Source organism: Oncorhynchus gorbuscha, linkage group LG23 (genome assembly GCF_021184085.1).
Source record: "Oncorhynchus gorbuscha isolate QuinsamMale2020 ecotype Even-year linkage group LG23, OgorEven_v1.0, whole genome shotgun sequence".
Classification (NCBI taxonomy): domain Eukaryota; kingdom Metazoa; phylum Chordata; class Actinopteri; order Salmoniformes; family Salmonidae; genus Oncorhynchus; species Oncorhynchus gorbuscha.
This window is the reverse complement of record NC_060195.1, coordinates 20,756,893-20,781,306: the sequence shown is the minus strand read 5'-3', so window position 1 is coordinate 20,781,306 and position 24,414 is coordinate 20,756,893. Positions and strand designations below refer to the sequence as shown.

Sequence of the window (24,414 nt, the reverse complement as noted above, 5' to 3'; positions counted from 1 at the left end):
GCCCTCACCCCGTCTCTCTTTGTCCTCTGCTCCCCCATTCTCTGTCCAGGAGGGGGCGCTGTTCAGCAGTCGACTTTGGGACTCCCTCAGTGGTTTGGCTGGGAACTGGTGGCTCTCTCCAACAACGCTGCACAACACAGGACAAACCATTAGGCAGGATCAGTACATGAATGGATTTCAATGGACTATTAGCAAAATAACTGTTAGAAAAGTACTTTCTCACATCTGTATCCAAAAACCATCTTTATGGAAAAGGACCAAATGTATGAAGAGTGTAGGCAGGACAGGAATTTCCTGTAAGGGACGAATACTTACTTCTTGTTGGGAGGGGGTTGTGTCCATGAGATTAATACTTATGTATTGGGGGGGGGGTCCAGGAGATTAAAACACGTCTTGTTGGGTGGGGGGTTGTGTCCAGGAGATGAATACTTATGCCTTGTTGGGAGGGGGTTGTGTTGTTGGGTCCAGGAGGGGTTGTGTCCAGGAGATGAATACTTATGCCTTGTTGGGAGGGGGGTTGTGTCCAGGAGATTAATACTTATGCCTTGTTGGGAGGGGGGTTGTGTCCAGGAGATGAATACTTACATCTTGTTGGGAGGGGGGTTGTGTCCAGGAGATGAATACTTACATCTTGTTGGGAGGTGGGTTGTGTCCAGGAGAGGTGGGCTGCTCAGGATCCTGGTTCACCAGACAGGTTGGGAAGGAGCACCCATCACCCAGACTAAGCACAAAACACAATCCTGTGTTTAAAAGTCTTCCTCTTCATCCTCCTAATAACTAACAACTAACTAACCTCCTCTCACGCTTAGAAACATTGTCCCCTCATTGTCCCCATAGTTCACCATTGAGTTCAAGTTCTTCCTTCTCCCCTCCTCTCTGTCACTGTCAGCCCCAAAGTATGGTCCAGAGCCTTGCCAGACCTTTCTGTTTAGCTGAGAATGTCAGTGTTTTCACGGTGGGTTCAGTCAGAGTCGATAGCATGATATTTTATTTGCGAGCAGCATACCACCCTGCATCCCACTGCTGGCTTGCCTCTGAAGCTAAACAGGGTTGGTCCTGGATGGGAGACCAGATGCTGCTGGAAGTGGTGTAGAGGGCCAGTAGGGGGTACTCTTTCCCTCTGGTCTAAGGAGATCCCAATGCCCCAGGGCAGTGATTCGGGACATTTCCCTGCATAGGGTGCCATTTTTCTGATGGGATTTTAAAATGGGTGTCCTGACTCTGATCACTAAAGATCACATGGCACTTATCGTAAAAGTAGACATGTTAACCCTGGTGTCCTGGCTAAATTCCCAATCTGGCCCTAATACCCTCATGGCCACCTAATCAGCCACAGCTTCCAATTGGCTCATTCTTACCCAGGTTGATGCTGTAATAGATCATATGTTCTCAGTTAAATTATCTGGTAAAATAAGGGAATAAGTATATACCTGGAGTACACAGGAAATGGCCAGTATCTCGCTTCATCACCGAAGACCTGGCGGAAGTTCTTACTGAGGCCCAGACTGAAGCCATTCTTATCTGCCCCATGACGGAAAGCTGGCGCGCGGACAGCCTCTGAACAACAGAGTAGAATATGGTTAGTGTTGAACCAAAACTGAGGAGAGATTTAGTTTTGCATCGTTTATAGAGAACATATGCAATCTAGATGTTTCATAGTTCAAAGGAAACAGAGAGGAACGTCATTGTTTTGTGGGCACTTACGCAACTCCTGAACCAATAGCAACACCTTCATGGATAAAATACATTTTGAGACATCAGTTGTCAAATATCTTAATGGGGAAGTGATTGCTGAAAGAGTTTGATATTCTCAAAGGGTGGGGAGATTTGCTGTTTAAAAGCCTGCCACAACTGCAGACTAACACCCTTGACTCCATCTCACTGAACTTCCCTTGGTACAGCAAAAATGAAGATCAGCCATTTGTAATTTACTTTATGTAATGACAATGAGCCAAAGAGCCTGAGAGCCCTGCTCTCTGAGTACAGATCTATGCCTTCAGGTCTGCTGGCTGTGCTGTGTTACTAGGTGTGACTGACCGTGTCCTCTAAAGGCCTGTCCAGCAGGGCTACCTTTCCAGCAGGGCTACCTTTCCAGCAGGGCTACTTGTTCAGCAGGGCTACCTTTCCAGCAGGGCTACCTGTCCAGTGTCTGTTACTAAGCCTCTTACTGTGAGCCTGTTGTTCACTCCATGAATAATCCACTCACTCAGATCGTAGAGACAAAAAAGTGCACCACTGTGCACACAGAGCTGGGCCATATGGACAAAAATCCATATCACGATAAATTTACAAAATGATCAAGATTGATTGATACATTGAACATTGCGTTTATAAAATGAGTGTGCACCACTTTTATATTACCCTTAAAACTACTACTACTGCTACTACTACTGGTACAAATGCTACTACTACTCCTACTACTCCTACTGCAACTGGTACTACTACTACTGCTCCTACTACTAATGCTCCTACTAATACTGTTCCTACTACTACTGGTACTACTGCTACTACTACTGCTACTACTACTGGTACAAATGCTACTACTACTGCTGCAACTGGTACTACTGCTACTGCTCCTACTACTATTGCTACTACTAATACTGCTCCTACTACTACTGGTACTACTGCTACTGGTACAACTACTACTACTACTACAGCTCCTACCACTACTGCTCCTACTACTACTGCTACTACTGGTACTACTACTACTGCTCCTACTACTACTGCTCCTACTAATACTGTTCCTACTACTACTACTACTACTACAGCTCCTACCACTACTGCTCCTACTACTACTGCTGGTACTACTACTACTGCTCCAACTACTACTGCTCCTACTAATACTGTTCCTACTACTACTGGTACTACTGCTACTACTACTGCTACTACTACTGCTACTACTACTGCTACTACTTTTATATTACCCTTAAAACTACTACTACTGCAACTGGTACTACTACTACTGCTCCTACTACTACTGCTCCCACTAATACTGTTCCTACTACTGCTACTACTACTGCTACTACTACTGCTACTACTACTGGTACAAATGCTACTACTACTCCTACTACTACTACTACTGGTACTACTGCTACTAGTACTACTGCTACTACTGCTACTGCACTAAGACTGCTACTGCTACTAGTACTACTACTACTACTACTACTACTTATACTGCTTCTATTATCGCTACTACTACTACTAGTACTACTACTTATACTGCTTATATTATCACTACTACTGCTACTACTACTGCTGCTACTGCTACTTCTACTGCTACTTTTGCTACTACTGCTACTACTACTTGGAATGTTGTAGTTATCAATTGTCCCATTAGAAATAGCCCATAGTAGCAGACTAATTTCATGTCAAACTTCACATTCCTCGAGTAAAAGCTTATTGTTATTCTTATTATTTAATATCAGTAATATGTCCTTGATAAATTATTGGTTCGGTCAGTATCGAAAATTTCCGGTTTATCGTCCCAGCTCTAGCACACATAATAAGAGACTGCTCTCTCTGTCTGTCTGTCTGATAATGGCCATAACAAAGAGCCTTATCAAATCATACCACAGATGAGTGACTCAATCTGTGTTTTTATTTGATGTGGAGAAGAATAGAATTAGGAAACTCCGTCAGAGCACCCATGTTAGGTCTGTTTCTATTCTGTTTAGTGAGACACCAGGGAAATACTCACAACAACATACAGATACACCATGCCAGCTCTTACCCAGAGTGGATCTGTTCTTGCAGACCAGCCAGCAGTGGTAGATGAACAGTGAGGTCAGACTGACAGAGAACATGGAAGCAGCGAAGAACAGGAACATGATGTGGAACTTAGCCTGGGTGTCAGGCAGACCATTCTGAGTGAGTGGTTCCAAACAAACACAATGTATTAGTCTTACAGTTGTCATGACGTTGGCCTGGGGGATAGGTTTATGACAGTCATAAATACCTTGTTCCCCCTTTTTCCTCTCTCTACCCTACTGATGTTACATTTGCAAACCATTGGTTAACATAGATATTCTGGGAACATCAGAAGGTGGGGGGAAATGAACTATATTCTGGTAATCTGACCAATTGAACATATGCGGTGGTACTTAATGAATATGTTGTCAGTTCGGTTGTCATCTGAGACATTCTCATCAATGATAAGATTACGTAAACTCTACCATGGAATTCTACACATCAGAATTATCGGATTCACATGGAATTGTTGTTCAATTTAAATGCTTGAGTATGAAATTATTCGTGATGGGATGAAATGTGATTTTAGCTTCTAAAATGTGAGGTTTGGGTTTTCATAAGATGCTGCTCAATCAGTGGCCCGTCCCTGTGAAGGGACATGGGCTATAAAACTTTTCAAACACGCCCTCCTCTCCCTTCCTATATAAGCCCTTGATGACAATATAACCTTCTGTTCCGAGGACGTGAGGACAACGGTCCTATGTCAGAATGGTTCAGATAATAACTACAGAACGAAGCCAACATCAGCGTGAGCTTTGGTTGCGAATGGTATGAACTTTGATCTCTTATTCACTACAGAAGTGATACCTCCTAGCCGTTGAGTTAGGAACAGCAAACGAGGGTTAGGAAGGAACAGACAGAGTATCCCGTCTACCACACAACGACGTTACGACAACGTATCCAATTGACCACCAGTGACATTCTTCAAAGGACTCGGTTGGGCAACACAGCCTTCCATCTACCACCAACCTACCGAAGCACAGCTCAGATATTTATTGCATTTTCCTTTTCCAAATGGGCGGTAATTTAGAATGCATCAGATACTGTATTTACAATAGCACAGCTTCTTCCCTTTGTTCCTCAGTCTTCCCGCTCTTTCACTCAAACCCAGCCCATTTTCTTTTGTGAAACAAGCTGTCATATCTGTTCTGCCTGCAAGGGACGTTTTCCTTTATGATGTCATTTGTAATCAAGTTATGATTTAAATATGTGTATATATAATTCTGTGTGATTAGTTAGGTATTTAGTAAATAAATAATTAAACCCAATTTTGTAATGCTGATTCAACTTGTGAGCCAGGGTTCGTGCAGATAACCAAGAATTTACAACTTTCAGATGAGACTGAATTAAGATGACGATTAATATTGACTGCTATTGATGTAAAATATTACTAGGTCTTTAAGAGTTTATTCGGAAGATAACAGCTCTATAAATCATATTTTGTGGTGCCTGACTCTAGTTAATTACATTTACATGATTAGCTCAATCAGGTAATATTAATTACGGATAAATTATTTTATAGAATAGCATGTCATATCACTTAATCCGGCATAGCCAAAGACACGACACAGTACCTGTATGTGTGCATTAGGCATAACCTGTAAGTAAAGTCTGCCAGCTAGTTGGGTGTTAGCATAGTTCACTACGAAACTAGTCTAGGAGGAGCTTAACCAATCAGTGATCATCGTCCTCAAATCCAATGCCGCTGATTGGCTCATACCAGGTATTCTAACAGACGGTCGTGTGTTCTACCTTCAGCCTTGCAGAGAAATCAGAATACCAAGATCAGAACATGAAACAGTTATTTTCAGTTATACACCAAGCATCATCTTTCATACTGTATTATTTAGTCATTAAAAATAATAGTTTTATCTAATGAGCATGGATATAGAGATTTATAGATATAACAGATATTAGACATTCAATCATTCCACTGGTTTAGATTGTACAGAATGTCAATTATTCAAAAGTTAACCATGAAAATATTTTACTCACGGTCCAGAATTGAATGAAGTACTGTAGATCTGTAGCAGTGATGAAAATGCAATATAATAAGGAGTATGCCAGGAACAGCATGAAAAACTTATAGTTGGAGAAGCCCACACAGTTATTCACCCTGTCACATTCCAAAACAAGAAGGCAATGTTCCAAGTCAATATCACAACATATGGGAAAACCCTACCGTTTGACAGCAACATACAGATGTTAAAAATGGCCCCCAAACAGAAACGGACAAGGCTGAAATATCATCTACATCGTAGACATCAGTTAAGCCTTTGACGACAACGAAAGAAAGTGATCAATGTCCCAATCGAGATTTAAAAACTCTTACAAATCATACAGTGACCTAATGGAAAATATTGTTCCATTTCCTTTGAATAATTAATCAAATATCACTTTGATTAAGTATGAAATGGTACAGTAGCAATACAGACCAGGGGCAATGGTGATCCATCTTTAGGATGCATCTGTAAAACAACAGTAAGGAAACTCAGTAACAGCTACAATTTTCCCCAACACAGTTTCAGCAGGGTTCTTATGAACAGTGCATAGGGCCATGAGCAGAGTCATACTTATCACAGACTGAACAATGGTGACATCGATCAGGCTTGACCAGCTGGCAGCGATCACAGAAACGAATAGCTGAGGAATAAGAGAGACAGCGTCAGCATACCAATAACAAATTAATCATCAGACTATCTACCCCACTTTTATTGAACCTTTATTTAACTAGGCAAGTCAGTTAAGAACAAATTCTTATTTACAATGACAGACATGATTTGGAAAGGCACACACCTGTCTATATAAGGTCCCACAGTTGACAGTGCATGTCAGAGCAAAAACCAAGCCATGAGAATGAATCAATTGTCCGTAGAGCCTCGAGACAGGATTGTGTGGAGGCAAAGGTCTGGGGAAGGGTACCAAAAAATGTCTGCAGGCATTGAATGTCCCCAAAAACACAGTGGCCTCCATCATTCTTAAATGGAAGAAGTTTGGAACCACCAAGACTCTTCCTAGAGCTGGCCGCCTGGACCAAACTGAGCAATCGGAGGAGAAGGGCCTTGGTCGGGGAGGTGACCAAGAACCCGATGGTTACTCTGACAGAGCTCCAGAGTTCCTCTGTGGAGACAGGAGAACCTTCCAGAAGGAAAACGATATCTGCAGCACTCCACCAATCAGACCTTTATGGTAGAGAGGCCAGACGGAAGCCACTCCTCAGTAAAAGGCACATGACAGCCAAAAGACACCTAAAGACTCTCAGACCATGAGAAACAAGACTCTCTGGTCTGATGAAACCAAGATTGAACTCTTCGGCCTGAATGCCAAGCGACACGTCTAGAGGAAACCTGGCACCAAACATCCCTACAGGGAAGCATGGTGGTGGCAGCATCATGCTGTGGGGATGTGTTTCAGTGGCAGGGACTGGAAGACTAGTCAGGATCGAGGCAAAGTTGAACAGAGCAATGCACAGAGAGATCCTTAATGAAAACCTGCTCCAGAGCGCTCAGGACCTCAGACAGAGGCAAAGGGAAAAAACGATTTAATCAATTTTAGAATAAAGCTGTGACCTAACAAAATGTGGTAAAGGTCAAAGGGTCTGAATACTTTCCGAAGGCACTGTATATTCTGGGGACATTCTTGCAACATCAGGCGAATGTTATTTACAAACAAGGGGAGAAAATAAGGCGGTCCCGTACAGCGTACTGGAAAGATAAATAGTGGAGGTATGTCGTACCGGTAAAACATGGGCCTATCACAATAACTAAAGCAAAATTACAAGAAAACTGTAGGCTATTACATCCCTTTTTATCATTACCTCATGACAGAGGCATGACAAATAAGCAAATAGATTTGAAAATGGGTGGTATAGCCTACACTCCAAAATGCGATGTGGTTAGACGAGAACAAATTTTGCCTAGGCAGAGATGAGCAGCCGACAGCGAGGCCCACGCAGACAGCAATGGATGCATAAATTCTGGCCTAATGACAACTTTGTGGTGTTTAGTGTAACAGATGTCTCTTTCCATTCACCACTGTTATGAGGCTGGAAATATGTTGTGAGTGGATGAACATGTGCGGGTAGTCTAGTAAAGGAGCCCTTTGAAGTAATTGTTCGACAATCAGATAAAGACATCATGACTGGTTGTGTTTATGCCACAATAAAAGGTTATACATTTTAAAAGTTAAATTACAAATCTTTGACTAGGTCCAGAGAGATCCTATTGAATTAATAGGGATTATATATGTAATTGGGCCTATAAAAACGTTGGTGCAGGTCCCGCACCAGAGATAAATTAATTTTACTATCACTCTTGAGTCAATGTATAATCATCAAAACAACTGGACAGTTTTTGTGTTATTAGAGTATATGGTGCAACCACTTTTGGTTTATTGGGTTGGTAAAAGTCAGCCCACAGGGCAGACTTTTTGTTTTAGCTTGTGTTCTGTAGAGTACCTCCAGACATGGTGCGGGTGTAGATGGGTAAATCCTTGGCTATCCTTCTAAGAATCTCCTGCTGAGACTCTCCACGGTCCTCACGCTCCAACAGCTCCTTGTCTGAGTAGGACAGGTGGAACTACAGAGAGGATGGAGGAACAGAATAAGAAACATCCTGTGCCTCAACAGATGTAGGATCTTAATTTGATCACCCTGTTGCAGGGGGTTTAAAAAGCCCTGTTACATATGAGGTTGAAAAGGTCTTCTGAAATTTGTAACTTCCACACTTGATTTTCCCCTACAAAAATGTCCATTCATTATAATCAACTTATTAATTCACATTTTCTGTTGCTGCAGGATTTTTTTCCTACTGCAGCAAACTGGCTCAAATTACGATCCTAAACCTCTAGAATATTGCAGGCCTACATCCATTACTAATGAGATGCACTTCCCATTAGAGGTCTTATTATAATGCTGTGATCTACTGTAAATGCTGTGTAGCTCTGAGTGCTGGAGGACTGCAGTACAGTACTGTTGTGTGTCACAAGGCTGATCCAGCTAAGTCATGTGCACTTCTATCTTTGCCCTTTCCTTCTGAGCAGCTAGATTGTTTGCAGAGCCACAGCAGCGCTGCTACATTATTACATTGAGGCACTCAGGCGTTTTATGATTGAAGGCTGAGGACTAATAACTTCAACAATAACAAACACCATGTGCCCGGTGCCACAGATATCACCACCCACTGAATCATCTAACAAATACATCTTACAGTATGAAGGAAAACATTGTTATTGAGTGACCTGAATGTTAAGCTATCGCCCCTTGAATGAAGCAGAGCAATCAGTACTGGAAGGAGAATTTTTGAGTGTCGTCTAAAACGCATGGATTCAACAACAACCAGCGCTGAATCTGAGTGGTCAGGAGCAGAGATAATAGAGTGCTCCTTCAGGCAGTCGGAGAAGAATGGAATATCACTGTAAATATCACTCTCAATATAATTTTAAATAGCAGTAGAGACTGGAGCCTAGTTCTGTACCTCTCCCTGTACCTCATCATCCAGACTAGCCTAGTTCTGTACCTCTCCCTGTACCTCATCATCCAGACTAGCCTAGTTCTGTACTTCATCATCCAGACTAGCCTAGTTCTGTACCTCTCCCTGTACCTCATCATCCAGACTAGCCGAGTTCTGTACCTCATCATCCAGACTAGCCTAGTTCTGTACCTCATCATCCAGACTAGCCTAGGTCTGTACCGCATCAATCAGACTAGCCTAGTTCTGTACCTCTACCTGTACCTCATCCAGACTAGCCTATTTGATCAAATACACACACACACACACACACACACACACACACACACACACACACACACACACACACACACACACACACACACACACACACACACACACACACACACACACACACACACACACACACACACACACACACACACACACACACACACACACACACACACACACACACACTCACCTCTTTCAGGGGGTTCATGGGCTTGGTGAAGATGGTCTGCCAGTAGGCCCAGGTAAACAAGATGAAGACAACATGATAGGCCAGCAGATAAACAACTGGAAATAGAAAGACATACAGCTCACTGTGCAGCCAAGTAATCTGTCTGCTAGAGGCTAGATCTCTGAAAGATTCCCTGTTTACCATGAACTTAAAGTCAATCGTTGGACAGGCATTTGACATTGAACAGAGCACATTTGTCTAAAGAACCACCAAAGGAGAACGTGTCAAGGCTTTGGGACAGCCTGACTTTGCGACCTCCTGACTAACTGCCCTTAGATAAGGCTCTGGCAGAGCTATGATTTTTTATTCTGCTATGATGAAACTTGTAGCGATGATTAGACTAGCTACAGTGAATGTCTCTATTGGGTCCCAGCCTGTGTAGATAAGGGACTTGCAGAAAATCATATTATGTGGACTATGCATAGATAATATGTGGACAACTATAAATACCTAGGTGTCTGGCTAGACTGTAAACTCTCCTTCCAGACATATTAAATATTTCCAATCCAAAATCAAATCTAGAATCGGCTTTCTATTTCGCAACAAAGCCTCCTTCACTCATGCCGCCAAACTTACCCTAGTAAAACTGACTATCCTACCGATCCTCGACTTCGGCGATGTCATCTACAAAATAGCTTCCAACACTCTACTCAGCAAACTGGATGCAGTCTATCACAGTGCCATCCGTTTTGTTACCAAATCAACTTATACCACCCACCACTGCGACCTGTATGCTCTAGTCGGCTGGCCCTCGCTACATATTCGTCGCCAGACCCACTGGTTCCAGGTCATCTATAAGTCTATGCTAGGTAAAGCTCCGCCTTATCTCAGTTCACTGGTCACAATAACAACATTCACCCGTAGCACACGTTTCAGCATGTATATCTCACTGATCATCCCCAAAGCCAACACCTAATTTGGCCACCTTTCCTTTCAGTTCTCTGCTGCCCGTGACTGGAACGAATTTCAAAAATCGCTGAAGTTGGAGACTTTTATTTCTCTCGCCAACTTTAAACATCAACTATCTGAGCAGCTAACCGATCACTGCAGCTATACATAGTCCATCTGTAAATAGCCCACCCAATCTACCTACCTCATGCCCATACTGTTTTTATTTGATTTACTTTTCTGTTATTTTGCACACCAGTATCTCTACATCATCATCTGCTCATTTATCACTCCAGTGTTAATCTGTTAAATTGTAATTATTCGCTCCTATGGCCTATTTATTGCCTACCTCCTCATGCCTTTTGCACACACTGTATTTAGACTTTCCTTTCTCTACTGTGCAATTGACTTGTTTGTGTAATTGGCTTGTTTGTTTACTCCATATGTAACTATAATAATAATATAATAATATATGCCATTTAGCAGACGCTTTTATCCAAAGCGACTTACAGTCATGTGTGCATACATTCTACGTATGGGTGGTCCCGGGGATCGAACCCACTACCCTGGCGTTACAAGCGCCATGCTCTACCAACTGAGCTACAGAAGGACCACTCTGTGTCACACTGCTTTGCTTTATCTTGGCCAGGTCGCAGTTGCAAATGAGAACTTATTCTGAACTAGCCTACCTGGTTAAATAAAGGTTAAATAAATAAAAAATATTCAACTGTTTCTAACTGCGTACTCCCAGAACCATCATGCAACATCCTGGGTGTCTTGCCTCTCCTTACTCTGACTGTGTAGATAACTGATTCAAGCCTGACAGAGGAAACAGACATTTATGAGTTCTTTGACAAACCCTTTAAGAGACCTACTTCCTCTCCCCACAATGGTACTAATATCATGGAAGTCTTACTAATGGATATCGTTGGCTCATGACTGCCCATAGATAAGCCTCAAACTCTGAGTTATTCATCTGGCATGGTATCAGTCTTCATCATATCACACTACTACTGTCAGGTATGTGTTCATCATAGGGGAGAATGGGGTAAGTTGAGACAATTTTACATTCAGCATCACTCTGTCAAGGGAAATATAGTATTTCTAACAAAGATATCTACATATATTTCAGGATGTTGCGTATCCCTTGAAAAAATCAGAATTCATGTCAACATTACAGTTTTGAAAACATAGGTTGTCCATTAAAAGTGGTCTCATGGGACAACTTACTCTGGGTATGGGGTAAGTTGACCCGCGAGACAGTGTAAGTTAAGCTGCCTACACATTTCTGTACTGAATTAAATATTTCCACTACCTTTTTAAAACCATATCTATTTTTATTTCCCAAACACAATTCAACACAAACACAATCGCCCCCATTCACATCGACATGGCTGTAGTGGAGCAGAGTTCTTTTGTGTCCACATCACCAACAAACTATCATGGTCCAAACACACCAAAACAGTCGTGAAGAGGGCACGACAATGCCTATTTCTCCTCAGGAGACTGAAAAGATTTGGCATGGGTCTTCAGATCGTCAAAACGTTATGGTTGCATCACCACCTGGTATGGAAACTGGTTAGCATCAAACCCTGTACATCACTGGGGCCAAGCTTCAGCCACCCTGGTCATAGACTGTTCTCTCTGCTACCGCACAGCAAGCGTGACCGGAGCACCAAGTCTAGGTCCAAAAGGCTCCTTAACAGCTTCTACCCCCAAGACTATTTGCATTGATCCCCCCCCCCCTTTATTTATTTTTTTACACTGCTGCTACTAGGTGTTAATTATCTATGCATAGTCACTTTACCCCAGCCTACATGTACATACCTCAATTACCATCGACTAACCTGCACATTAACTTAGTACCCCCTGTATATAGCCTCCACATTGACTCTGTGTCATGTTTGTCATTTATTATCATGTCTTGTCCCTGTGCTCCCCATTCTATTCGTTTCCCTCTGCTGGTCTTATTTGGTTCTTTCCCTCTTTCTATCCCTCTCTCTCCCCCTCCCTCTCTCACTCTCTCGCTCTCTCTTCTCTCTATCGTTCCGTTCCTGCTCCCAGCTGTTCCTATTCCCCTAATCATCATTTAGTCTTCCCACACCTGTTCCCGATCCGTTCCCCTGATTAGAGTCCCTATTTATTCCTTTGTGTTCCGTTGCTGTCCCGTCGGTTCCTTGTTTAGTATTCACCATGCTGTGATTGCGTTTCGCCCTGTCCTGTCGTGTTTTTGCTGTGATTGTGTATCGCCCTGTCCTGTCGTGTTTTTTGCCTTCATCAGATGCTGCGTGTGAGCAGGTGTCTCTGTCAACTACGGCCTGCGCCTACCCGAAGCGACCTGCAGTCTGTGGCCGCTTCTCCTGTTATTCCCTCTACAGACTAGAGGATTTCTGTTATTCCCTGTTTGGACTTGAATAAACTCTGTTTCTGTTAAGTCGCTTTTGGGTCCTCTTTCACCGGCATGACAGAAGGAACCGACCAAGGAATGGACCCAGCGACTTCAGACGCTCGTTACACTGCCGTCGAGATCCAAGGAGCCATGCTCGGCAGACACGAGCAGGAATTGTCTGCTGCTCGCCATGCCGTGGAGAACCTGGCCGCTCAGGTTTCCGACCTCTCTGGACAGTTCCAGAGTCTACGTCTCGTGCCACCTGTTACTTCCTGGCCTGCCGAGCCTCCAGAACCTAGGGTTAATAACCCACCTTGCTACTCCGGGCAGCCCACTGAGTGCCGCTCCTTTCTCACGCAGTGTGAGATTGTGTTCTCTCTCCAACCCAACACATACTCTAGAGAGAGCTCGGGTTGCTTACGTCATTTCACTCCTTACTGGCCGGGCTCGAGAATGGGGCACAGCTATCTGGGAGGCAAGGGCTGATTGCTCTAACAAGTTCCAGAACTTTAAAGAGGAGATGATTCGGGTTTTTGACCGTTCAGTTTTTGGTGGGGAGGCTTCTAGGGCCCTGGCTTCCTTATGCCAAGGTGAACGGTCCATAACGGATTATTCTATTGAGTTTCGCACTCTTGCTGCCTCTAGTGAGTGGAACGAGCCGGCGCTGCTCGCTCGTTTTCTGGAGGGACTCCACGCAGTGGTTAAGGATGAGATTCTCTCCCGGGAGGTTCCTTCAGATGTGGACTCTTTGATTGCTCTCGCCATCCGCATAGAACGACGGGTAGATCTTCGTCACCGGGCTCGTGGAAGAGAGCTCGCATCAACGGTGTTTCCCTGCTCCGCATCGCAACCATCTCCCTCCTCTGGCTTTGAGACTGAGCCCATGCAGCTGGGAGGGATTCGCATCTCGACTAAGGAGAGGGAACGGAGGATCACCAACCGCCTGTGCCTCTATTGCGGAGTTGCTGGACATTTTGTTAATTCATGTCCAGTAAAAGCCAGAGCTCATCTGTAAGCGGAGGGCTACAGGTGAGCGCAACTACTCAAGTCTCTCCATCAAAATCCTGTACTACTTTGTCGGTCCATCTACGCTGGACCGGTTCGGGTGCTACATGTAGTGCCTTGATAGACTCTGGGGCTGAGGGTTGTTTCATGGACGAAGCATGGGTTCGGAAACATGACATTCCTTTCAGAGAGTTAGAAAAGCCTACGCCCATGTTCGCCTTAGATGGTAGTCATCTTCCCAGTATCAGATTTGAGACACTACCTTTAACCCTCACAGTATCTGGTAACCACAGTGAGACTATTTCTTTTTTGATTTTCCGTTCACCGTTTACACCTGTTGTTTTGGGTCATCCCTGGCTAGTATGTCATAATCCTTCTATTAATTGGTCTAGTAATTCTATCCTATCCTGGAACGTTTCTTGTCATGTGAAGTGTTTAATGTCTGCCATCCCTCCCGTTTCTTCTGTCCCTACTTCTCAGGAGGAACCTGGCGATTTGACAGGAGTGCCGGAGGAATATCATGATCTGCGCACGGTCTTCAGTCGGTCCCGAGCCAACTCCCTTCCTCCTCACCGGTCGTATGATTGTAGTATTGATCTCCTTCCGGGGACCACTCCTCCTCGAGGTAGACTATACTCTCTGTCGGCTCCCGAACGTAAGGCTCTCGAGGATTATTTGTCTGTGTCTCTTGACGCCGGTACCATAGTGCCTTCTTCTTCTCCGGCCGGGGCGGGGTTCTTTTTGTTAAGAAGAAGGACGGTACTCTGCGCCCCTGCGTGGATTATCGAGGGCTGAATGACATAACGGTTAAGAATCGTTATCCGCTTCCCCTTATGTCATCAGCCTTCGAGATTCTGCAGGGAGCCAGGTGCTTTACTAAGTTGGACCTTCGTAACGCTTACCATCTCGTGCGCATCAGAGAGGGGGACGAGTGGAAACGGCGTTTAACACTCCGTTAGGGCATTTTGAGTACCGGGTTCTGCCGTTCGGTCTCGCCAATGCGCCAGCTGTTTTTCAGGCATTAGTTAATGATGTTCTGAGAGACATGCTGAACATTTTTGTTTTTGTCTATCTTGACGATATCCTGATTTTTTCTCCGTCACTCGAGATTCATGTTCAGCACGTTCGACGTGTTCTACAGCGCCTTTTAGAGAATTGTCTCTACGTAAAGGCTGAGAAGTGCTCTTTTCATGTCTCCTCCGTTACTTTTCTCGGTTCCGTTATTTCCGCTGAAGGCATTCAGATGGATTCCGCTAAGGTCCAAGCTGTCAGTGATTGGCCCGTTCCAAGGTCACGTGTCGAGTTGCAGCGCTTTTTAGGTTTCGCTAATTTCTATCGGCGTTTCATTCGTAATTTCGGTCAAGTTGCTGCCCCTCTCACAGCTCTTACTTCTGTCAAGACGTGTTTTAAGTGGTCCGGTTCCGCCCAGGAGCTTTTGATCTTCTAAAAGAACGTTTTACGTCCGCTCCTATCCTCGTTACTCCTGACGTCACTAGACAATTCATTGTCGAGGTTGACGCTTCAGAGGTAGGCGTGGGAGCCATTCTATCCCAGCGCTTCCAGTCTGACGATAAGGTTCATCCTTGCGCTTATTTTTCTCATCGCCTGTCGCCATCTGAGCGCAACTATGATGTGGGTAACCGTGAACTGCTCGCCATCCGCTTAGCCCTAGGCGAATGGCGACAGTGGTTGGAGGGGGCGACCGTTCCTTTTGTCGTTTGGACAGACCATAAGAACCTTGAGTACATCCGTTCTGCCAAACGACTTAATGCCCGTCAAGCTCGTTGGGCGTTGTTTTTCGCTCGTTTCGAGTTTGTGATTTCTTACCGTCCGGGTAGCAAGAACACCAAGCCTGATGCCTTATCCCGTCTGTTTAGTTCTTCTGTGGCTTCTACTGATCCCGAGGGATTCTTCCTTATGGGCGTGTTGTCGGGTTAACAGTCTGGGGAATTGAAAGACAGGTTAAGCAAGCACTCACGCACACTTGTCCTAGTAACCTCCTTTTTCGTTCCTGTTTCCACTCGTCTGGCTGTTCTTCAGTGGGCTCACTCTGCCAAGTTAGCTGGTCATCCCGGTGTTCGAGGCACTCTTGCGTCTATTCGCCAGCGCTTTTGGTGGCCGACTCAGGAGCGTGACACGCGCCGTTTCGTGGCTGCTTGTTCGGACTGCGCGCAGACTAAGTCGGGTAACTCTCCTCCTGCCGGTCGTCTCAGACCGCTCCCCATTCCTTCTCGACCATGGTCTCACATTGCCTTAGACTTCATTACCGGTCTGCCTTTGTCTGCGGGGAAGACTGTGATTCTGACGGTTGTCGATAGGTTCTCTAACGCTAAACTTCCTTCCGCTAAGGAGACGGCACAAATCATTATTGAGAATGTATTCAGAATTCATGGCCTCCCGTTAGACGCCGTTTCAGACAGAGGTCCGCAATTCACGTCACAGTTTTGGAGGGAGTTCTGTCGTTTGATTGGTGCGTCCGTCAGTCTCTCTTCCGGGTTTCATCCCCAGTCTAACGGTCAAGCAGAGAGGGCCAATCAGACGATTGGTCGCATACTACGCAGCCTTTCTTTCAGAAACCCTGCGTCTTGGGCAGAACAGCTCCCCTGGGCAGAATACGCTCACAATTCGCTTCCTTCGTCTGCTACCGGGTTATCTCCGTTTCAGAGTAGTCTGGGTTACCAGCCTCCTCTGTTCTCATCCCAGCTTGCCGAGTCCAGCGTTCCCTCCGCTCAACGTTGTGAGCGCACCTGGAGGAGGGTGAGGTCTGCACTTTGCCGTTACAGGGCACAGACGGTGAGAGCCGCCAATAAACGCAGGATTAAGAGTCCAAGGTATTGTTGCGGCCAGAGAGTGTGGCTTTCCACAGCAACCTTCCTCTTACGACAGCTTCTCGTAAGTTGACTCCGCGGTTCATTGGTCCGTTCCGTGTCTCCCAGTCAATCCTGTCGCTGTGCCACTGCTTCTTCCGCGACATCTTCGTCGCGTCCATCCTGTCTTCCATGTCTCCTGTGTTAAGCCCTTTCTTCGCACCCCCGTTCGTCTTCCCTCCCCCTCCCGTCCTTGTCGAGAGCGCACCTATTTACAAGGTACATAAGATCATGGACATGCGTTCTCGGGGACGGGGTCACCAATACTTAGTGGATTGGGAGGGTTACGGTCCTGAGGAGAGGAGTTGGGTTCCGTCTCGGGACGTGCCGTTCACTCATCGATGATTTCCTCCGTTGCCGCCGGGATTCCTCCTCGAGTGCGCCAGGAGGCGCCGGTGAGTGGGGGGTACTGTCATGTTTGTCATTTATTATCATGTCTTGTCCCTGTGCTCCCCATTCTATTCGTTTCCCTCTGCTGGTCTTATTTGGTTCTTTCCCTCTTTCTATCCCTCTCTCTCCCCCTCCCTCTCTCACTCTCTCGCTCTCTCTTCTCTCTATCGTTCCGTTCCTGCTCCCAGCTGTTCCTATTCCCCTAATCATCATTTAGTCTTCCCACACCTGTTCCCGATCCGTTCCCCTGATTAGAGTCCCTATTTATTCCTTTGTGTTCCGTTGCTGTCCCGTCGGTTCCTTGTTTAGTATTCACCATGCTGTGATTGCGTTTCGCCCTGTCCTGTCGTGTTTTTGCTGTGATTGTGTATCGCCCTGTCCTGTCGTGTTTTTTGCCTTCATCAGATGCTGCGTGTGAGCAGGTGTCTCTGTCAACTACGGCCTGCGCCTACCCGAAGCGACCTGCAGTCTGTGGCCGCTTCTCCTGTTATTCCCCTCTACAGACTAGAGGATTTCTGTTATTCCCTGTTTGGACTTGAATAAACTCTGTTTCTGTTAAGTCGCTTTTGGGTCCTCTTTCACCTGCATGACACTCTGTACCAGTACCCCCTGTATATAGCCTCTATATTGACTCTGTACCAGTACCCCCTATATATAGCCTCTATGTTGACTCTGTACCAGTACCCCCTATATATAGCCTCCACATTGACTCTGTACCAGTACCCCCTGTATATAGCCTCTATATTGACTCTGTACCAGTACTCCCTATATATAGCCTCCACATTGACTCTGTACCAGTACCCCCTGTATATAGCCTCCTCATTGACTCTGTACCAGTACCCCCTGTATATAGCCTCCACATTGACTCTGTACCAGTACCCCCTGTATATAGCCTCTATATTAACTCTGTACCAGTACCCCCTATATATAGCCTCTATATTGACTCTGTACCAGTACCCCCTATATATAGCCTCCACATTGACTCTGTACCAGTACCCCCTGTATATAGCCTCCACATTGACTCTGTACCAGTACCCCCTGTATAAAGCCTCCACATTGACTCTGTACCAGTACCCCCTGTATATAGCCTCCACATTGACTCTGTACCAGTACCCCCTGTATATAGCCTCCACATTGACTCTGTTCCAGTACCCCCTGCATATAGCCTCCACATTGACTCTGTACCAGTACCCCCTGTATATAGTCTCCACATTGACTCTGTACCAGTACCCCCTGTATATAGCCTCCACATTGACTCTGTACCAGTACCCCCTGTATATAGCCTCCACATTGACTCTGTACCAGTACCCCCTGTATATAGCCTCCACATTGACTCTGTACCAGTACCCCCTATATATAGCCTCCACATTGACTCTGTACCAGTACCCCCTGTATATAGCCTCCACATTGACTCTGTACCAGTACCCCCTGTATATAGCCTCCACATTGACTCTGTACCAGTACCCCCTGTATATAGCCTCCACATTGACTCTGTACCAGTACCCCCTGTATATAGCCTAGTTATTGTTATTTTATTGTGTTACTTCATTATTATTATTTATTTTTTACTTTAGTTTAATTAGTAAATATTTTCTTCAATCTTATTTCTCTTTAAACTGCATTGTTGGTTAAGGGCTTGTAAAGTAAAGCATTTCGCGGTATTCGCCGTATGTGGCAAATAACATTTAATTTGATCTTTTTGTGTTTTAATCATTTTAAGCATCTTTTAACACAGGTTTAACACCTAACACCTTGTTACCTCATATTCCAGCGATAATGCCTTGCATTACGCCTGGGAAGAAAACACCTCCATTTGCTCAACTTGCCATTGTCTTTACCATTGGCTCAACTTACCCCATGGCCATTTACTCAACCTACCCCAAGGCAAACATTTGGACTATATTAGCCCACAAAATATAGGGATGCACGTTCATACTAGGTTTATGACCTCATATTGAAGCTTATAGAGACCCCAACTGATACAAAGAACAATCTTTAAATTATCTATATTGGTTTAGATACAAGCATCATGAAACTTCTAACCCAATACATTAATTTGACGTGGTAAAAATCTGTTTTTTGGACCTAACTTGCTTACCACTTTTTCCATGTGGTGTCTTCCTTCACAGACTGCATGCAATGAGGACCTCTTCTTAAATATTTGGTCAAATTATTCATTTTGTGTATGGTTTCCTAGAAATAAAGGTGGCTCAACTTACCCCTTTGTCTCAACTTGCCCCACTGTCCCCTATCATACTGCTACTGGCAGGTATTAATGTTCATTATACTGTAGAAGAATATATATGGGTCAGGGACTTACTCTTCTGTCCAATGTTGTCGATCGATTCTGAAAAGAGAAGATGAGAAATGTGCAGTCATGTCTCTGTGTTGTTTGCTGTATTATGGACAAATAAAGAAATGGGAATGCTTTGAACATTCTTCAGTATAATGTGTCATCATAATGTGTAGATTGTGCTGAAAACAAAGGATTATTTTCTCCTTGGTGTACTTGGCATCAATATCCTTGGCACACAAATTACCGTTTAATAACGATAAATAAACTGAGGATGATGCAGACACCCAGCAAGTGCACTGAATCCCTATAAGTGCCATCTGACACATCAAACTCCCACAACTTACAGAAACATAATCACGACCTGATCCAATCATAAATTACTCTCCTTCTTTTACCTTTTGATATAGTAAAGCATTGCTGTGCATTAACACAAAAGCAGTGGCGACAACAGTAGCATCGTGCCTGGTGCAGTCTGGCGTGAATGCTGACTGGCAGCTGCTCCACCTGCGGCAGGGCAGGTCTGAGACAAAGCAGCTGACCACATGACAGGATCAGCACCACAGTCCTCAACACACTGATTCAGCTCAGCTAATATACATGAGTAGCACCCTACTACACACGTACTAATACACCTATACACATGAATAGCACCAAGACACAACTAATACCAGGGGTTGGAACCAGTTCAGGGAACAGAACCAAAAACCGGAAAATTAATAAATATTTAAAGGAATAGAATCAGAACTGGGAACGAAAGTGATCTATACTGTTCCAGAACAGAGCCTTTATTTTCAAAGCATGGGAACCGGCTATCAACATTATTTTACGTTCCCGGGCAATTTTTTCCAGTCCCGCAAAAAAACCCTATGCAAAGCTCTCCCTCTGTCAATCAGAAACTTCTTCCAGTGTCTGCCTGCAAGCTGAAAATCTTGTCAGCGTGTGTGCATGTTTAGGCAACCTGCCCCTCCCCCCCTCCGAAGCATAGTCTAGTAGCCTAATGACCTTAAAAGCTGGATTCAGAAATTACCGTTCACATGGTCCCCAGCGGTTGACAGATCCTTTGTGGACCTGAAGTGTCGGTTCACAACAGCCCCCATCCTCATCCATCCGGACCCGTCCCGTCAGTTTGTGGTTGAGGTCAATGCTTCTGACGTTGAAGTGGGGCCTATCCATTCCCAGCGATCTGTCCAGGACCAAAAGCTCCATCCCTGTTCCTTCCTATCCCATCATCTCAACTCTGCAGATAGAAACTATGACGTGGGTAACCGAGAACTCCTGGCGGTCAAGATGGCACTGGAGGAGTGGAGACTGGCTGGAGGGAGCAGAACATCCGTTTTTGGTTTGGACCAACCACAAGAATTTGGAATATCTCCGCACAGCCAAGAGCCTTAACTCCAGGCAGGCCCGGTGGGCTCTGTTATTCACCAGGTTGAACTTCACCATTTCCCATCGCCCAGGGTCCAAGAATGTTAAACCTGATGCCCTCTCTCACCTGTACAGTCCCGCTGCCACATCCTCGGATGACCATCCTCCCTACCTCATGCCTTGCGGCTGCTGTGGGATGGGGTATTGAGACCCTGGTCTGCAAGGCACAACGTTCCCAGCATGCCCCTGGAGGTGGCCCGGCTAACCTGTTGTTCGTCCCTAAATCAGTCCGGTCCCGGGTCCTGGAATGGGCTCATTCCTCCAGGCGGGTTCCGGATGACCCTGGCCTTCCCCCTACAACGTTTCTGGTGGCCCACAATGGTTCCTGACGCATCTGTCTTCGTTGCCGCATGCACCGTTTGTGCTCAGAATAAGACTCCACGGCAAGCCCCTTCCAGCCTCCTTCAGCCACTACCTGTCCCTCATCGTCCCTGGTCCCATATCTCCCTGGACTTTGTCACTGGGCTCCCTCCGTCTGATGGCAACACCATAATTCTGACGGTAGTGGATTGGTTTTCCAAGGCCACCCATTTCATTCCTCTCCCCAAACTACCCTCTGCCAAAGAGATGGCCCAGCTAATGGTGCAGCACGTCTTCAGGATCCACGGACTCCCGGTGGACATGGTCTCCGACTGGATTCCTCAGTTCTCGTCTCAGTTCTGGAAGACGTTCTGCACCCTTATTGGGTCATCGGCCAGCCTGTCCTCTGGATTGGGGCGGCAGCGTAGCCTAGTGGTTAGAGCGTTGGACTAGTAACCGGAAGGTTGCAAGTTCAAACCCCCGAGCTGACAGGGTACAAATCTGTTGTTCTGCCCCTGAACAGGCAGTTAACCCACTGTTCCCAGGCCGTCATTGAAAATAAGAATGTGTTCTTAACTGACTTGCCTGGTTAAATAAAGGTTAAAAAAATATATAAAAAAATTCCATCCCCAATCCAACGGCCAGTCGGAGTGGGCAAACCAAGACCTGGAAACAAGGAACACCCCCCTATCCACATCGATGGAACAGTAGTGGAGAGGGTAGCTAGTTTTAAGTTCCTCGGCATACACATCACAGACAAACTGAATTGGTCCACTCACACTGACAGCGTCGTGAAGAAGGCGCAGCAGCGCCTCTTCAACCTCAGGAGGCTGAAGAAATTCGGCTTGTCACCAAAAGCACTCACAAACTTCTACAGATGCACAATCGAGAGCATCGTGGCGGGCTGTATCACCGCCTGGTACGGCAACTGTATCACCGCCTGGCCCTCAACCGTAAGGCTCTCCAGAGGGTAGTGAGGACTGCACAACGCATCACCGGGGGCAAACTACCTGCCCTCCAGGACACCTACACCACCCGATGTTACAGGAAGGCCATAAAGATCATCAAGGACATCAACCACCCGAACCACTGCCTGTTCACCCCGCTATCATCCAGAAGGCGAGGTCAGTACAGGTGCATCAAAGCTGGGACCGAGAGACTGAAAAACAGCTTCTATCTCAAGGCCATCAGACTGTTAAACAGACACCACTAACATTGAGTGGCTGCTGCCAACACACTGTCATTGACACTGACCCAACTCCAGCCGCTTTAATAATGGGAATTGATGGGAAATGATGTAAATATATCACTAGCCACTTTAAACAATGCTACCTTATATAATGTTACTTACCCTACATTATTCATCTCATATGCATATGTATATACTGTACTCTACATCATCGACTGCATCCTTATGTAATACATGTATCACTAGCCACTTTAACTATGCCACTTTGTTTACTTTGTCTACACACTCATCTCATATGTATATACTGTACTCAATACCATCTACTGTATGCTGCTCTGTACCATCACTCATTCATATATCCTTATGTACATATTCCTTATCCCCTTACACTGTGTATAAGACAGTAGTTTTGGAATTGTTAGTTAGATTACTTGTTGGTTATCACTGCATTGTCGGAACTAGAAGCACAAGCATTTCGCTACACTCGCATTAACATCTGCTAACCATGTGTATGTGACAAATAAAATTTGATTTGAGATGCCTTGTCTCGACCAACCCCACTACCTGGAGCCGACAACTGGTTTGGGTGGAGTATGCCCGGGAACACTCTTTCCTGTTTGGCCACGGGACTCTCCCCTTACGAGTGCTCCATCGGATATCAACCTCCGCTATTCCCAGAACAAGAGCAGGAAGTCAACATACCCTCGGCCCAGATGTTCTTCCGCCATTGTCGGCATACCTGGAAAAGAGACCGGGCGGCGCATCTCAAGACCAACTCCAGGTATAGTCGACATGTGGATCGCCGCCGGACTCCAGCTCCTCGCTATTGCATTGGGCAGAGGGTACGGCTATCCACACGGGACCTGCCCCTTCGGGTGAAGTCCCGCAAACTTTCCACCTATTTCATTGGCCCTTTCCCAATCTCTAGAGTCCTTAGTTCCACTGCTGTTCGTCTTTTGTTACCCTGTACTCTCCTTATTCACCCTACATTCCATGTGTCTTCGATTAAGCCCGTGTCTCACAGCCCTATTTTCTGAAACTCTCCCACAGAAAATATTGTGCACCTGGAGAAGTGGCATCTTGCCTGGCTGTAGGTTATGCTCATTGCATAGAGTCACAAATTCAACAGAAAAGTTTAAGCGAAGCCTGTAAGAATCTTTGATACCCTAGCGGTGCTCATCCTGTTGGTAGGCGCAAATGATGTGTAGGCCTACGGCAGCTACGGCTGTATGTGTAGGCCTACGGCAGCTATGGCTTTATGTCTAGGCCTTCGGCAGCTATGGCTTTATGTGTAGGCCTACGGCAGCTACAGCTGCATTTTGTATTATGTGTAGGCCTACGGCAGCTACGGCTGTATGTGTAGGCCTACGGCAGCTATGGCTTTATGTCTAGGCCTTCGGCAGCTATGGCTTTATGTGTAGGCCTACGGCAGCTACAGCTGCATTTTGTATTATGTGTAGGTCTACGGCTGCAACGGCTGCATTTTGTATTATGTCTAGGCCTATGGCTGCATTTTGTATTATGTCTAGGCCTATGGCTGCATTTTGTATTATGTGTAGGTCTACGGCTGCAACGGCTGCATTTTGTATTATGTCTAGGCCTATGGCTGCATTTTGTATTATGTCTAGGCCTATGGCTGCATTTTGTATTATGTCTAGGCCTATGGCTGCATTTTGTATTATGTCTAGGCCTATGGCTGCATTTTGTATTATGGGTAGGTCTACGGCAGCTACGGCTGCATTTTGTATACACTTGTATGTCATAATGGGGCGCATATCTTTCTTGTGCCATTATACAAAACAATGGTTGTTGATGTGTAAGGCTACATTTCAAATACATTTTTGTACATTTCAAAGGCAGTAGGACCAATCTACCTTATTTTATTAGGGCTCTAAAGCAATACTAGTTGTGCCCACCCATGGATTTAAAATGTCACCTCAGGTATGTC

At 45.4% G+C, this 24,414-nt stretch overlaps 1 protein-coding gene across 6 annotated transcripts in view; it reads right to left on the bottom strand.

Moving 5' to 3' along the window:
- Nucleotides 1-24,414, bottom strand: part of zdhhc2 (zinc finger DHHC-type palmitoyltransferase 2) — a 34,052-nt gene that overhangs the window by 3,030 nt on the left and 6,608 nt on the right. Inside the window, exons 1-12 of one of the 6 annotated variants that reach the window (XM_046323174.1) lie at nt 20,580-20,804; nt 19,577-19,603; nt 9,679-9,773; nt 8,204-8,324; nt 6,321-6,390; nt 6,183-6,215; nt 5,743-5,863; nt 5,468-5,506; nt 3,731-3,863; nt 1,431-1,557; nt 629-721; nt 9-127 (exon numbers count right to left, since the gene is read on the bottom strand). In XM_046323174.1, coding sequence (XP_046179130.1) covers nt 9-127; nt 629-721; nt 1,431-1,557; nt 3,731-3,863; nt 5,468-5,506; nt 5,743-5,863; nt 6,183-6,215; nt 6,321-6,390; nt 8,204-8,324; nt 9,679-9,773; nt 19,577-19,603; nt 20,580-20,655 — 1,054 coding nt within the window. In that variant the 5' untranslated portion in view covers nt 20,656-20,804. Of the gene's footprint in view, nt 1-8; nt 128-628; nt 722-1,430; nt 1,558-3,730; nt 3,864-5,467; nt 5,507-5,742; nt 5,864-6,182; nt 6,216-6,320; nt 6,391-8,203; nt 8,325-9,678; nt 9,774-19,576; nt 19,604-20,579; nt 20,805-24,414 lie in introns of those variants that run through there. The other 5 variants (XM_046323169.1, XM_046323172.1, XM_046323171.1 and 2 more) reach the window with 5 other exon arrangements.